This window comes from Micropterus dolomieu, linkage group LG18, assembly GCF_021292245.1.
Source record: "Micropterus dolomieu isolate WLL.071019.BEF.003 ecotype Adirondacks linkage group LG18, ASM2129224v1, whole genome shotgun sequence".
In the NCBI taxonomy this organism is placed as follows: Eukaryota; Metazoa; Chordata; class Actinopteri; order Centrarchiformes; family Centrarchidae; genus Micropterus; species Micropterus dolomieu.
This window is the reverse complement of record NC_060167.1, coordinates 19,527,445-19,544,463: the sequence shown is the minus strand read 5'-3', so window position 1 is coordinate 19,544,463 and position 17,019 is coordinate 19,527,445. Positions and strand designations below refer to the sequence as shown.

At 39.4% G+C, this 17,019-nt stretch overlaps 1 protein-coding gene across 2 annotated transcripts in view; it reads right to left on the bottom strand.

Moving 5' to 3' along the window:
- Nucleotides 1–17,019, bottom strand: part of ca16b (carbonic anhydrase XVI b) — a 106,300-nt gene that overhangs the window by 24,792 nt on the left and 64,489 nt on the right. For both annotated transcript variants that reach the window (XM_046075676.1, XM_046075677.1), the window contains exons 4-8: nucleotides 16,600–16,748; nucleotides 7,013–7,108; nucleotides 4,571–4,637; nucleotides 1,908–2,065; nucleotides 537–729 (exon numbers count right to left, since the gene is read on the bottom strand). In XM_046075676.1, the coding sequence (XP_045931632.1) occupies nucleotides 537–729; nucleotides 1,908–2,065; nucleotides 4,571–4,637; nucleotides 7,013–7,108; nucleotides 16,600–16,748 (663 nt within the window). The remainder of the gene's footprint in view (nucleotides 1–536; nucleotides 730–1,907; nucleotides 2,066–4,570; nucleotides 4,638–7,012; nucleotides 7,109–16,599; nucleotides 16,749–17,019) is intronic.

The following is a 17,019-nucleotide window of genomic DNA, read 5'->3' as shown; positions in this document are numbered from 1 at the left end:
TTAAGAGTGACTCTAGGAATTTAAAGGTCTCTTCTTTTCAGTCTTTCCAAAACAAAAAACACAAAGTTTAAGGAATGGACAAAAGAAAATGTGTTTATCTGGTCTAACGTAAGCTGCAATCTTTAACATTGCTGTGCAAGAAATGAACATTTGACATGCATAGCAACAGTAACTAAGGGCTAGGGGCTTAAAGTCAATTAGGACATATTTTGAAGGTTCTAGACTAGCAAAAATTGCAAGATGTTGGGCTGCTTTTGGATGGGATGGGATTTTGCTGATCTCTGGCGTAACCCTGGCCTACACACAGTGTGCATAATGTAATACTAATCCACACTTAACTGTAATATCAGGCCTTGAGTTTACAGCAGTCTCTGTCTACGCTGAGTAATTCAGGCAGCAGTTTGCAATAACTAATAAAATATTAAGTAATGATTGTAATTACATGATTATAATTATAGGACATGCTCAGATTAAACCAGTAGTGCTACAATGCAAACGACAGGGAGAATGTGATTCAGACCCGAAAAAAAGTTTACCTCTTGAAGCCTCAGGGCTATGAGGGCTTCCCAGGATCTCAGTCAAGTCTTTTTGCCATGCGTCTTTTACAGCCGACTTAAAGAGCTTCCTATTGTCCAGGTCCTGCAGGGGCCGAAAGTTGTTCCACAGGTACTCGACAGACTTCACATGGTCCTGTTGCTCTGTTGTAAAGATGGAGTAAAAGGCCTCCAGCTAGATGGAAAGAAACAGAGAATAGAAACTGAAGTAAATTTAAGTGCTTTTGTTACTCTGTGTGAGTGTGTGTTGAATATAATATATCATGCAGGACTGCATTTGAAGGCACTTGCCAGCAGCTGACTCTTCACAACTGGAGCACAGTATTTGCAAGAAACATTCACACCACAGGCACCAGCAGGCACAGACCTCAATCATCATCCTGGCTACCTACTGGGCTGTAACTTCTCAATGGGGCAAATTTGTAGCCATTGATTGCTACGAATGATCTCCTGCCGCGTGCTGTAATGACTACACATTACAGATACTGTGGAATCAATGTGTCCTATGCGTGCTTGAAGAAATGAATTACAGGTTCATAAAAGACTATCTGTGAGCGTCACAAACATTGTAGCGGTGGTCAATATTCCTGCAGCAGAAGTCATTTCTGAACAAAAGATTTGTCCTCCTGCAAGTTGATAGAAATTCCACTGAGCCTTGCAAATTTCTACAGCATACAACGCTCTAGAGGATATGCAGCTGGGTAACCCAAGAACTGTATGTATAAAAGATGCAGCAAAGGACTCTGTATGGGATCAGCAAAAAGCTCGGGGCATGATTTGGCATACATTATCTCTCAAAATCACAAACGGCATAAACAGTTGGAGGTAAGCCGTTGTAAAGCACATAGGAGTGCCGTAAAATGCAACATTTTCCATTACACATATTCATTAAACCTTTACTGCAATATTTTAGATCAATGAACGTTTAAATTAATGATGAACATGTTTGCACTTAAACAACTTTAACAGTATGATAACCAGCCTCCATGTGCAGCAGTATTCTATTTAAGACCCTATAGTCGCTCTCTCAGACCAACAGCATGATATAAGAGCCCTCTCCCGCGATCTTTCAAATGCCAGTAATTAGCTTCCCCTTCCTGCTTAATCACCCACTATGTAGGCAGTTATGGTTTCACATGTAGAGGAGTTGGGGAGGAATGAGGAGAAAGGGAAGAGAGATAGATAAGAGGAAAAATGGCTTATGTGTCGACACTGTGGGACAGCAAGTGATCCACTGTGTGTATGCAAATAGGATCAGACTGTGACTTGAGAATATAGCAGCCTGGGTGTGTGTGTGTGTGTGTGTGTGTGTGTGTGTGTGTGTGTCTGTGTATGTGTGTGGACTAAACGAACCTGTGAGTGGGACAAATACACGGGCCTGGAGAAGATGATCCACTCCACTACCTTGCTGCAGGGTGGCGTGGTCAAAGAGCCGGTGTATCGGTAATAACTGTCCACTGACGATGGCAGCAGATCCCTCAGGATAAACGACCTGAGGTGGGTTTCCTTTTCTGGGTAGAGAATGGGATCAATACTTGTCAGTACACAAAAATGAAGAGCACAGTTTGCTGTACGGGTACAGAAAATGTCATATCTTTCACTCTCGCTTTGCTAACAACCCTGCATATCTTGAGTTACATTTACGCCAACATTTACAAGGTTGTTTCATTTCACTTGCGCTGTGGCATTTTAACTGCTTTTGCTGAACCTCCACTGGTGCAATGATGGTGACTGCAGTTAAAAGCCTCACCAGTTGTTATCACTCGGGCCAGATCTTTGTGCTCAGATGGGCTGAGAGAGGAGCAAAGGGAGAGGAGTCAGATAAAATGGCCTGCTCTGACAGCTGATCTGTGGCTAGGTGGGAGCCGGCTCTGCTCAGTGTAACAACTGTGGCATGGGCCATGGGGATTAAGACAGATCCAAATGATTACATCTGCTCTATCCTCCGTGATCAGAACAAGGCAATGCTGTGTAAAAAAACAGGAAAAAAGAAAACAAGCAGGAAATGTTTGTGATCCAGAGGAAGATCCTTTTATCTCTTGCAAATACCCTGTGTGGGCTATGCAAGTGGGCTTCTCGATTCCTTGAATTATGAAACGAAAAACCCAAATAAAACTGAATTTATGTCAAATCCAATCTCGCACAGCTCATGACCTTATCTAAAAGAAGGTTTGGGGTGATAGGACTGATTCTACTGAGGCAATGGATGCCTCGCCCCCATGCCTCATCTGTACTCAGAGTCAAATTCAGTATTCACAGCGTTTCTTCTCCTGTCTTCAGACAGCGTACGTGCCCTATCGCTCATGGGCCGCCAAGATGCTGATGGATGGATGACTGTGGGATAACGAGCTAGTGGAAAACCAACCACCCTGGCGAGGGAGGAGGCGAGGAGCATTTAGCAGCCAGCAGGAAGAGAGTCCAAAAAACCACCACACCCACATCAAGCTCTCTTTCAGCTGTGAGATGAGAGATACTGTGCACGAACATCTGCGTAGCTACACAGCACGCAGCTCAGGCACATTTGGAGACTGGTGGAGATTCAGAAAATAATCTAGTATAACAAGCGTTTTTTTGGCACCACGCCTTTATCAAAATTATATAAGGAAAGAAAAGTGGAGCGTAAATACCTTTGTGAAATGAAAATCACAAGTGAAATGGCCTCCAAGCTGAAAACAGACCAATCAGAAAAAAAGGCTACTTTCTTTATTGCAATTACTTCAATGAAATTGAAAAAAGCATAGAGATTTCAATGAACAAAGTGACCCATTTTCTGATTCAGAGGCCAATTCACATGTATTTTGAAGAATCTCTATGGGTCTGTAAGTGATCTTTTTCCCCTTACTTGTTTTTTCAGCTCTTTTCCTGCTTATTTAGAAAGTTGAAAATGTTTTTTTTTCTTTTTCTCTCCCAATGCTCAACACAACAGGCCACAACCTCACCAGCACACATTGCACAATATCAAACATCCATCTCCAGAAAGAACAGGGAGTGAAATTATAATTAGAAACGACTCAATGAAGCCCAGCACTGGGTCTTGTGGAACCAGCATGGGTACAGAGTAATTACTCCATGCTTCTATAGATCCTCATCCATTTAGATGTCCTTGTCAGTGTATGCTTATGCTCACATAAAGACTGTCAGCGGCATGTTGTAAAACAAGTCATACGTGTCCGTGTAAACAGAGCGGCTGTGTCCCCAGATGCAGTAAAGGATTACACAGTCAAGCTAAAGCATCTGCTTATGGTCTGCATAAGTCATGCATGCAGATGAACCAGCAAAGCAGCATTCATTTAAGACGATATGCAATGAATAATTGTGCCTCGGCATACAAAACAAGACATGAACAGTTTATATGTGAATATGAGCCTTTGCAGGAGCCACGGCCCACAAGAGCCTATACATGTATGTCTGAGTCAGTGTTGTCTAATTGAGGCTCGGATGTAATTAATAGTTCTTCCTCTATGAGTGAAGCTCCTTGGGAGGTCTCCCTACTGTGGCGCTACACTAGCAAGGGAGAGGCGGTATCTTGCAAATGTTGCCTCCTTTTGAAGTTAAACTATGCTCATATCTTGTGTTTAGACTCTAATTTGGGATCTAAAAAAAAAGAAAAAAAGAAGAAGAAGCCAAATGTTTGCGCAGCTCGAGCATCAATCTGTGTTCTATGGAGGTAGGGAGGAGCACAATGTCTGCACTGTCACAAGGAATTTACTCCTAGGATCAACCAAAACATCAACAACAGCAATGCCAAAGTGATTTTGTAAGGGATAATTGCTTTTTGAATATCCCACATGAACTTAATTCAGTCAGTATTGTTTCATGTGGAGGGGATTTTGGTAAAACAATATCAGTGGACAATAAATCAATAAACAAACAAAAAACAAACAGAGAAACAAAGAATAACTATTATATGTTGTTATATTTATTGACATATTTAAATGCATTCACCACATACAGTACATAAGATTGTTCTATATAAAGCAGAGTTTGGAAGTGGGGGTTACATCCCTATTACTTACCATGATGCACTACTCCTTTCAATCCCTGGATGATAGGGTCCACAGCTGGATTGTCTTTTTGGCCCAGCTGTAGGAAATGGCCAGAGTCAAAGGAGCACAAAAGGGATTACAAAACCAGAATAATAAAACTAGAATTATAATCTAACATAATAACTAAAGACGATCAATATGAACAAAATGCAAGGGGTGGACACAATAAGGGCAGCATCTCTACAATACAATTTAATCTAGCAGCATCAAGTACCATCTGTTACTATTGTGGAGTTTGTGATGTTCCATTTTTGGTGAGATTTTGTAGGCTGACTACACAGTAGGCAAGACTTTTGTTTCTGGTGTTGTGCTAGATGACTGTATTGTATTATGACTTTTTTGTCCCAACTAATTATGCAAACTCAAAAAATAGCAGTTATTCTATCAAATACTTAGATTAGCAATATTTAATGTTTATTTGAAAAATTGTGATTACAAAATCAACTGATAGTTTTTAGATTTGGTTCCCATGTACCAACACAAGACCACAAATAAACATTGGACTCTGATAATTTTATGAGCTTTTTATGCTCCTGTAGCTGATGCTATCCAGCCACTCTCTGAGGCCATTTGGCTGTTAGCTCTACTGTCTCCAGAGGACAGTTGATTCCCTCATCTATTAGGCCCACCGTTAATTCTTTGCAATGACTGAAAAATATTGTAAATTATTTTGTTCAGCCCCACATTCTACGATATTCCCAATGTCCTAGTTAAGTGACAAGACTGGACAAAACAGCGCTGGGACACGGGGAACAATCTTTTCTTGCCCAACATTAATTCAGGTCAGTCAGAGGAGAATAATTGTGTGTAACTGAATGCTGAATGTGGATAATATGCACACCTTAGAGGCCATTAATAGGTCTTTGGGGAGCACATGAAGAACTCCCCTCATTGATTAGAAATAGTAAATCTGAGCCAATGTGTGTGTGCCCGCTTAAAAAACCTCACACTGTAAACTGCTGTTCAGCGGATTGTGTATGGTGGTGCTAATTGCAGTAAGCAATAGGGCTGTCAGGACCCAGCGGAGGCATTTAGGTTCTGGTACACACACGGTTTTATCACTGTCTGAGAGTAGACCTACATTAGAAACACCTGTGTCCCCATTCCAGCCTCCCTCTTCCCGAGAGCTGACCCTTGCCTATATACTATTAAGCTCAATGTTGGCCCGCATTGATCATCTGCCACCAATCACGAAGATCCTGCTAATAGAAATTAGGAGCGTAACATGGAGAGGGATCCCCAAAGTCGTCAGTGCTGCTGGTGCAAGCTTTTTTTATGCTTCATAAATCTCTGAGGTGTTTTTACAGTTAACAGAAATTAGGACCATTCTTGTCTATTAAGAGCTTATGTGCGCAGACCTGCAGGGGACAATTTGTAGTATCTCAGTAAGCAATCTGCAATGTGCCACAGAACAGAAAAATAATCAGCTGCTCTCCTATCACAACAACAGTGCCAAAGATCATTTCCAATACATATCTATCATTTTCTGAACCTCAAAAAGTAATTCACATCTTCATCCTTTTCATAATTGGACTAATACAATTCCATCTGTCCCCCTTAAGTCATGATTGCCTCACTGCTGTTTTTTTCCATCCTGTTTGACTCTTATTGTTATTTTCTTAGTATAATTTACATATTTTCTGCTAATAATTTGTCAATTTTTCTTTATCCATTCTTTCTCTTATTTGAATTCGTTCATCTCCTTGTATACACTATTTCTTACAGTAGGTGGTAATCACTACGTACATGTCCTGTCCATGAAGTCATTTTATAAACTTATGCAATACTACCAACAACTAAATGAAGAGCCATTATAAGGGTGGGTTTCCTCAAGAGCAGTATAACTCTTCTGAGAAGACTAAATGGTTATGAAGGATGCATCTCCAAAAGTCTGCATGCTAGCAACTCTGTGAGGCGCCGCTGTGCATGGACTTCAGCATGCTAACATGCTCACAATGACAATGCTAATGTGTTAATGTTAAGAAGGTATGATGTTTATCATGTTTACTATCTTAATTTAGCATGACAGCATGCTAACATTTGCTAGTATATAGCTGAGCATGCTAACATTAGCAAGTATAGCCGAGGCTGATGGGAATCTCATTTTGCAGGTTTGTGGTCATAAACCAAAGAATTGAACAGATAGAAAAAAAGCTACATGAAAAGGGGCTCAACAAAGTGATTACAATTCATCCTGAGGGGGGACTTGAATGTACCAAATGTCAGCGTAATCCATCCAATAGTTGTTGGGTTATTTCAGTCTGGACCAAAGTAGTGGACTGACAGACCAACCTTGTCCTCCCTGAGAGCCAGCTGCCGGCATGGATAAAAATGTCTGTGTGTGTGTCTAAGTGCACCCGTGTTGTCTTGGTTTTCTTCAATTACATTTGTCTTGACCTTCAGATACTTTACCTCAAAGAAGACGGCCATGGCAGCAATGATGCGTCTTTCCTTGATGGCAGCGCTGAGGCTGTCAAAGTCATCTGAATTGTAAAGGTAGATCTGCATCTGGGATGGGAAACAGAGCATAAACAGCTTGAGGAGTGGACAAGAGGAATGAACAGTTCTGTCATCAATCACATGGACACAGTGCTGAGGAGCTGATGAAAAGCTGTTTTGAGGGGCATAAAAGAGGGTGTATTTATCACTCCCATAAATCTACAATAATCTGTGTCATCCCTTTGTGTTCTGCCACTCCGGGATGGTGCTAGAGAAATACAGCATCCCATTCCTGAGGGTGACTGTCCTCATAGACAAGTCACGAGCAGAGAGTGAGAACTGCAGGAATGTGCTCTTTTCCTGTTGAGATCTAACAGAATGGTATGCTTTTAATCATTGCACCCAATTACCTTAAATCATCCGCAACACCACTTCTGATTTCACAACAAAGCTTAGCATGTGCAAATTTAATGTGAAACCATCGTACACAGAATAGATCATATACCTGTCACGGCTCTAGTTTCCTATAAAAAAAGATTTCCATTCCTTTCATTTCAAAGAGACATATAATGGTAGTGCTGATCAAACTCGGCAAATGATTCTAAAAGTAGCAATTGGGGCTGTCCATCATCTCACTGTCTCGAGCCTCTTCCAAATGAAAAAAGCCTTTCATGTTGCTGAACAGAGTTAATTGGCAATAAGAAAAAGGTCCTAGATGTTGATTTAATTAAAAAGGCTATGCTTGCCTTTTTTCTTTTCCTGACGAATATTACAAGAAACCCCTAGCCAAAATTGGCGGTGCTGACAATAGATGCAAAAAGTAAATATAAATAAGCATATAAATAATGATAAAAACATTAATACGTACCGCAGGCCTAACAAAATAACTCAATCCAGATAATTTAAGTGAATTAAAGTGATCAGTTTCCTTTAGAGTTCCTTTAACTGCAACCTTTAATGGAACTAATTTGTTGTCTGAGAACCCAGCAAGAAAGAGTTCTGACTATTCATCACCCTTCAGATGTTATTAACTACATTACCCAATTATGCCGGCCCCCTTAGGCTTCATTTACTCACTGACATTGGCTCACGTGACCTGGTCCTGTTAACGGCGCACTGGAAAACGGGATATTCAATTATCAGACATTTTCATAGCAGCCAATAAAAATAAATGTTGCCGAAAGTGATTTGAATCACTTGATTGCACGCTTCGTTTCACTGTATGTTTGCGAGCTCAGACACAGAACCCCTCATTGTAATGCAAGCTTCATTTCACATGCATGGATATCAATGGAAGCTGTTGATTTTAAGCAGGACAGACGGGTGGTCTGACCAATCTTTAAGCTCTCTTAAGACAGTCAGACACATACATGTTTGTTTCAGTCAGTACAAATTTTACGATACTGTTGTACAGAGAAATATGTAAAGCCAAATTCTAAAGGCAGCTTGCAAAAGACCAGAGGTAACAAAACATTATTTCAGTTTTATAAAATGCCTCTAGTTTTCTCTGTAGAGTAGACAGCCCATGCTGTCCACATCTTCTGAGCCCTTCTTCAGTCTGAAATCATTTTATATTTTTTCTGTTCGTTTTCCGGCACAAAGTGAGAGCAAACAGAAGTGCTGGGAGCCGCTCTGCATTCCCAAGTCCCATTTAAGCACAAACAGGTGAAAAACAAAGTCATGTTTGGCATGATTTCCCAAGACAGCGAGACATAGAGGCAAGACAAGAAAACTAGAAGAAATGCGTTTATGCGCGGAGAGACCTTCAAATTTATCACAGCAGCACATATTTATTCTTCTTTCCTTACTTTATTCTTTTCAACTGTGCTACTGCAGCATTTTGCTGTTATAAGGTAAATGTGTCTTATTTAACACAGTATGATTCTCTCATTCCAATCAGACATAACCATCTATGTTTTTCTTTCATCTGAGCACCCACAAAGTGCTAGAGCACTCATTTTCAAGAATAAAGTGTCATAAAATATGTACAGTGCTGCTGAACAAATATGAAACTTGGTGTTTCATATTACAGTTTCCTGATAAAGGACGATAAACAATGAAAAGGGACAGCACAAGACAACAGGATGACAGTCAACAAACAACAGATGTAATGTATAACGTGTCCATGTACCGTTACAGCCTAATGTTTGCTACAGTAAGAATGATTCACTACAAGATCTCTGTTTAATGGACTTTGCCCATTTCCATGTGGACCTAATACGGTTGAGGGAAACTAAACAAATACCTGGTAAATACACATAACTAGTGTTTAACAGCAATGCAGTTACTGTTGCTATGATTTGAGTGTCAGACACTATAAAACACAAACACATCCAGTGTTTCCCACAGGATTTTAAGAGACTATGGTGGGTGGGCCTTGAACCCTCTCACTGGGGGATCCGGGGGCATACCCCCTGTAAGAAAGTTTTGTACATTTTAAAGTTAAATGCATTAATTTGGTGCTAAATTAAGAGGCTATCTATGAAGAACTTGGTACGCTTGTAAACAATGTTGTGCTCTAATAAAGTATTTGATCATAAACCCATTGTATAGCTATAAATGGTGATGACACAGCAACAAAAGTCAACAAATTTATTTAATGTTTCCCAAAAACCCTGAATCAAAGAATATGCCAATAAAGCTAATTTGATTTTGAATAAGTAATTTCCCTAACATTTTATTGTTGTTTTTTTTTACTTTTATTGGACACATGTTTTATACTTTCTGTGAATATAATCCAATTAATCTTATTTCCACGCTGTATAGACACCTTATTTTGAAAACCGGGCATTGTGTGTATCCTCACGCTAAATTCATTAAGTCCAACTACAGTCTGAACTTGATAAATAATGTTGTATGTGGTTCTCGTATCGCGTAAAATGAAGACTTTACTGCCTCTCTGCAGGTAGGACTCTCATACTGCAACACTTGTCTCTGTAAAGAGCGAAACTGTCAGGATAAAGTCGCTAACCTGCCTGTCAGCTCACACTGGTCATGATTTACCATGAAGGCTTTAATACGTGTGCACTCCAAATGTAGGCACGGCTAGCTTAATCGCCTTCTTACAAACTAGTGACAGAAACAGGCCGGTAAGAAAAGTTGTTGTCTTGAGTCGGAGGCCAAAGTGTCTGAGCGTGCGAGCTTACACAAGCGCGGAACAGTGCTCACAAAACACAACGTTAGAGGTCTGTAATATATTATGAGATTACAGGCCCCCATGGTCTCGTTAATTAATGGAAAACACTGACATCATACTTTTGTTTCTACGGTGGCCCTCAGACCTCACTGCACCGCATCTTGACATGTGCAAATACAAAAAACACAAGCACAACCAAATATGATGGCATGATCTCAGATATTATTGTAGCTAATTGCTATACACCTAGCGTTAGCCTTTCTACCACCCAATTTGTCATTGACTCATTTTCCAACTCTACTGATGGGTTGTTGGCTTCCATGCGCCACAAATCGAGGCAATTATTTGCTCGTTCAGGCGTATTTATCAGTTTTTTAGTTCCATCTCATTGATGTGTTTGTAGTATTATCTGCATTCATGTTTTCTGTATATTTACTTGTGTTTTTTTTCTGTATTTATAGTACATCTCTGTATTTGGTTGTATTTTCCATATTTCCAGTGCAACTTCAAACATGTAAGTAACCCAAGTAGCCATTTTTGGTGAATGTGTTTCTCAACTTGCTGCATGTCTTTGCGGTCTTCTAAATGCTGCTTGTATTGCTGATAAATCTGTTGACTTAATTTGTTATTTGCGCCATGATGTGCCTCAAGGGTCAATTCTTGGACCAATTTTGTTGCTCCCTCTGCATGCTTTTTGGGTGATGTGATCCGTAAACATAATATTTCTGTCCATGGTTATGCAGATGACGCACGGTTGTACTTCCCTGTGGAGCCCACTGACCTCAGTATGTAGAGTTCTCTACAGGACTGCCTGGCTTAAAAAAATTGGATGTCAAAAAATGTTCTTCAGCTAAATTCAAACACAACACTTGTTTTTAAACCCCAACATATCACAAAACAAATACTGCCATCTACTGGCTACCTGTCACAATATATCAAGCCTGTTGCAAGAAATCTTGGTGTCTTATTTGATAGAAATTGATGTTTTGAGTAACACATTACTGAGCTTGTCCAGTCATGTTTGTATCACCTCAGAAATATTGCTAAAGTAAGATCTATTTTAAATTTTAGAGATGCAGAAACTGTTCTGTGTGTATTTCCTCACACCGTGATTACTACAACAGCCTCTTCTCTAGTCTTAATCAAAAAACCTTGAAACGACAGACTGTACAGAAATCAGCTACTAGGCTCTTAACCAAGCGGGAAGTTTCCAGTCAGCAATATGATGCAAATGCGGAAGCCAGCAGGGGGCGACTTCTGGTTGCAAAAAGAAGTACGGTTCCATTAGAAATAATGGCAAAATTACCCTACTTCTCACCTGAATAACTACCTCAGTAAACACTTTCCTAATGAGTTTATGGTCTCAGTCGCTAGTTCCATGCCTTCTTCAATACAAAATGATGTTCATTTAGTAAATAATGGTCCCATTTATTTTAACATAGAGCATAAAGCAGAGTATGTCTCATCTATGATTGACAAGTCGTTAACATGGCGACCTGTCAATCAGGCTAGATTGACTCGTACTCACGGCAATACGTAAATTTAACCAGCCCTGTTGAAAAAACTTATTAGGAGTTGGCTGTTCACTTTCTCTGGTGAGTACATTTAGTTTAAAGACTGTTGTTCGCTAGACAAAATTGTCAGCCCTGTTAAAATGACAGTTAACATGAATTACAGATGCACCTAGCTAAGCAAGCTAGCTAGCTCCGGAAACGGCTGTTAGCTCAACCGTCTTGTCCAAATATGGTCACGGTGGCACTGGTTGCAAAAACTCAATATGGTGGCGCCCTGTCGGCCAAACTGGAAGCTTCAAAATGGCAGTCCACAAACCAACGTGTGACGTCACGATGACTATGTCCACTTCTTATATACAGTCTGTGCTCTTTACCAGAACCTAGAGGTATGATCGCATCACACGTGTTTTAGCCTCTTTACATTGGCTCCCTGTCCGTTTTAGGATTGATTTAAAGTTCTTATCAATTACTTTTAAGGCTCTCCATGACCTGGCTCCAGATTATATTTTTGATCTTTTAACTCCTAATAAGCCTCGAGATCTTTGGGCAGGGGTCTCCTGTCTCTTCCTGAGTCCAGGCTGAAAACTAAAGGGGACAGAGCTGTTACCATGAGGGCCCCGAGGCTCTGGAATGACCTGCCAGAGGAAATTAGGCTACCAGAGTCAGTGTATTCTTTAAAGTCTCTTCTTAAAACTCACTTTTAAAGGAAAGTATATCCTGGATTTATCTGAGCTCCCTGTTTGTTTTATTGTTTTTACTCTCATTTTATTTCTTCTTTTATCCTGCGTATTTTATTATTTATTATTTTGTTTTTATTTTATTTTTCTCCTCATGTATTTTATGTTTCACTGTGGTATTGTATTTCATCTTTCTCTCCGTGAGGCACTTTGTACTTTGTTTTGATAAGTGCTGTATAAATACAGTTTCTTATTTCTTATTTGTTTTTTTTTCCAGTTGTAGTGTGCAAGCTCTCAGGGTCGCAATGTCAATCCCTATTAGTCTTGACCTATCTGAGACTCTTACTGTATATTCTCTATCAAGTTTCTGTTGAAGACTTACATTCAGTGCAACTGGAGCTTTCCTCTTAGCGAAATGTATGGTACTGTACAGCCGCACTTCATACATCCGCAGTACTCTGTGCAACCATGTACTCTTCCCAAGGTGTGATTTGTAATCCATGTATAATTAATCTAACCTTGGTGACACTGTAATATATTATCACAAAAGATCTCTCTATGGTACCCTGAGGCAGAAAAAAAAAATCCACTGTTTCATTTTTCATTGTGCTGTTTGAGCGAACAGGTGGTCTATCTATCGATTTCCCCACTTCACTCCCACGAAAAAGACCGTGGTTAGATTAATGTCAAGCTCAGGAGCCACAGGCCGAGCAGTTTTTAAAAAAAAACATAACCACGTTACAAAGGCAGAGCAGCTCCATAATACAGCTCATTGGATTTGTCTTTCCACCCTCTGTACCTATGCGTGAACTATATTTGTGTGTGTTTTCATGCTTCTGGGCAGGTGGGATAAACACTTTAGAGCCCCCCCACCACGACCACCACTGTAAGAGTAAATGCTTTATGCAGTGTGTTAGAAGCAACTCAGGGCTGAATGTGACTCATTTGGAGTGGAAAGATAATTAGACAGCAGATTGGGAAACAGTCTCTGTTTAGCAGAGACAAACAAGCCCCGGAGCTCAACCTCCAAGGTCATGCTGCTCAGCTCTCGAAGAACAAAACAAAAGCCAACCTCTACTATAAAAGATCGCTGGGTATATCAAACAAAAATATTTATAAAGGCAGAGTTTTGCCGCACATGTGGAGTCAGATGTAATACACTCGCAAATACATCAAATTCTGTCAAGGCATAAATATGAAATATGAAAATTCCACATCTTAGAGGATGAAGCAGTTAAATGGCTAAAGGCAAGATCCTGCATAACCATATTCCCCTTCAACCATCCATCATTTGAGTCTACTCCTTCACCTTCTGGTTCAGAGTGTGAAATAATACATCATGTTTGATACATCTAGGCTGACTTATTGATAAAGAGAATAATATTTTAAAAGCAGACCTCCCACTGTTTTTTTTTCTGCGCATACGGTACACCATATACGGTACATATATACAGTTGTATAGTTAACAGGAAAGATCTTTGTGGATATGTGGGTGGAATATTTCTTTTTGCATGTCCTGTAGGAAAGGTCAGCTCTACTGCATTTCCCATGATGACTGTTAACGTTTCCATGAGTGGCTGTCTTTTGTCAGCTCTCTTTTTTTCTAATGTGGTAATTTTTCCATGCTGTCACTAACGAGACCACAGTCCCCCATCATACTTTATGTCAAGTCAACCCTATCTGGGCTACATGTTCCTGACATAGGTGTTAACAGAATAAAAATGGTACAAGAAGAGGGTCACCCATCCTTAGAGATTATTTTTTTCCCCATACAGTACAGAGTCTGTAATCCTGTAATTATCAATGTTTAGGCTTGCCAACTTTCTCTGTTGTTTAAGCAGGTTTGATCAAGGTTGGCATTTGTACTGTATCATTTATCCATTACTTTCAGCTATTTATTTAAACTTTTCTATCTGCTTGCAAACTAGTTTTTAATACACCCTCATTTGTAGCAGACCAGCAACAATTAGTTGTCTGCTTTTAATTAATCGGCAGCTATTTTGATAATCGATTAATTGTTTTGAGTAATTTGTTAAGGAAAAAGGTAAAAATTCTCTGATTTCAGCTTCTTTAATAATTGAATATTTCTTTAGTCCTCTATGAAAGTAAACTCAATATATTTGGGTTGTGGACAAAACAAGACATTTGAGAAGATCATCTTGAGCTTTGGGAAACACTGATTGACATTTTTTCACCATTTTCTGACAATTTATAGACCAAATAATCAATCGAATAATTGACAAAATAACTGTCAGATTAATCGACAATGAAAATAATCGTTAGTTGCAGTACTAACTTGCAGCACATGGTTTTCAGGTGTTACAACTGATCAGCTATTTCACAATCTTTCCAAGTACTCCCGGTAGGTTTGTATCATGTTCCTGTTTTTTTCTTTTATATAAAAAGAGCACCATCCTTTTAAATTTCAAGCACATGAGCTTTGGAATCTGTGTCCTTTGACAAAGAGGTTGATTGCAAAAACCTTAGCCTACACACAAAGACATGCTATGCTACAAATCTATATTTCACATGTATAATTGATATAAATGTATCTGGAGGGCACTGTTTTCTCGTCTATGCTCAGCGTTTTTCTAACAGCTGCCCAAAGTGGTCATTAAAGTGAATTCCATCATCTAATTTAGAAGCACACGATCAAAGGAGCCATATGCAACAGCTTTATAATAGTTGTATATAATCTGGTGCCCTTTAACACTACGCTGAACACAAAATGATGTGGCAAAAATAAATCTAATTACTCAGCCATTCAGCATCAAAAGCCATGCCTGCTGAGAGGGCTCCACAGAACAGGGCCAAGAAACAAACACATGAGGACTCTAGCTGTGTGTTTGGAGATGGGAGGCACACCAACAGCCATTTCCTGTTTTCATACACTGTTATATTTACACTAATTATTACCCATTTGACAATAGAGGAGGTGAAAAAAAAAAAACATTTTATATAACCCCACAAAATGTAAGAGTATGACACACGCAAATTCATTTTAGATAATGAATAGGAATTGCATTATAAATCATACAGTTTTGAAAGGCAGTAATAACTCGCTCTCCACACCACATGAAAAGAATGGGATTTCTGCTTTAATCCAGGAACTAGAATAAATAATACCAAAAGGTTTCAGACTTAATACCCTTTATATCTGAGCTATAAGAGTTTTTTTTCTGCATCCCTTTATTACTTGAAGTCTGTTCTCTCTTTGCTCCTTTTGTCTGCTCTTTGTCTTTTGGCATTGAGAAAACTGTTGTGACCTTCTGAAAAAATATTTTAACAGCAAGAAAAGTTTGAACTTCTGCTTTAGTGCTAATTTCATTTAAACTTTACAACAAAACATTATTCTTCCCCTATGCCTTTTCACTCTGCTGGTTAGTCTACCTGGTTAGTTATTAAAGATGGTATTACTTACTTACTTATTTCGAAGGCTGTGGTGGAAAGTTAAAACATAAAAGAGAATCGAAGCGGCAGAATGTGAGGGTTCCTAACTATTAGTCCCTAGCATGGGTTAAGCTCCAAAAATGCTGGATCCTACACTTCCCATAATACAACTCGTAAGCCTCTTTTTGTTAATAAATCAACACATCTTTCAAACTCCACACCCCGTTTGTAATGCAGACTTTCTGTTATAAATCTGTGGTCTCCCAGCACAAACTGACATAACCTCTGATGACATTATCAGGATTATTTTCTCACAAATTTTTGTTTGATTGTCAATTTCTAGTAAACCGACTTATGTGTAAAATCTGTGGCATTCTTCTTTATAACAGTGAGCTAAGCTCTTCAGGAATCTGTTGGTTGGATTGGTTTAAAAATCTCTCATGCAACTAGAAGCCTGTTGGAGAAAACATATATATATTTATATTTTAGGCACCGTTTTACTTGGGGAGATACTTAATTTAGGAAGCTGCTATTTTATTTTGATTGACTTCTTAGTGTCCATTTAAGCATCCTTTGAAAGTCTGAGTTTCTCTAAAAATCTCTTCTGACCACGATGAATTAAGTTTTACTTACTACTACTTACTGGTCTAAATAATCCTCAGCCCTCAACCCAGCGGTGCCTCTTGGCGATGAGGCAGAACAGTTAAGAAGGAGTTTCTTGGTCTTTATAAAAATCTCATATTTCTTAACACCAGTGACTTGCCAGGCTCCAACATTCAGCGTTCCCCCAAGGCCCCATATTGCACATTTGTCAAAGTGTAGTGTAGTGACAGGATGCTTTACCTCTACAGGGAACCTTCTGCCATTTATGCTGTGTTCTGAGCCTGCTGATCCATTATTGTGGCCCCAGTGAAACTCCATCCTCTCAGCCTTAAAACGCCCCGGCAGTCCAGCACCTCTTACAAAGTAGTCATCCTTAAGGAGAACAGCAACTGGAGAGAAAGAGGGGTTAAAAAATGGAATCAAACAAAGAAGGGAAATTAAGTACACTGGTGCAAAGGCAGTGAAGAGGAAATCTGTAGTCAAAGAACTAATTCTACAGAAGCTCAGAGTGGTGGTGGCTGCTCATCTTTTTTTTTTACGCCGATTAACTCAAGATTGCAACTTTATTCTCATTATCTGAATTCTCATCTGTTTTTTTTGTAATGACAACTCAATTATGTCATGGTTTCAATCTAACATTTAAATTATGTAGTGTTCATA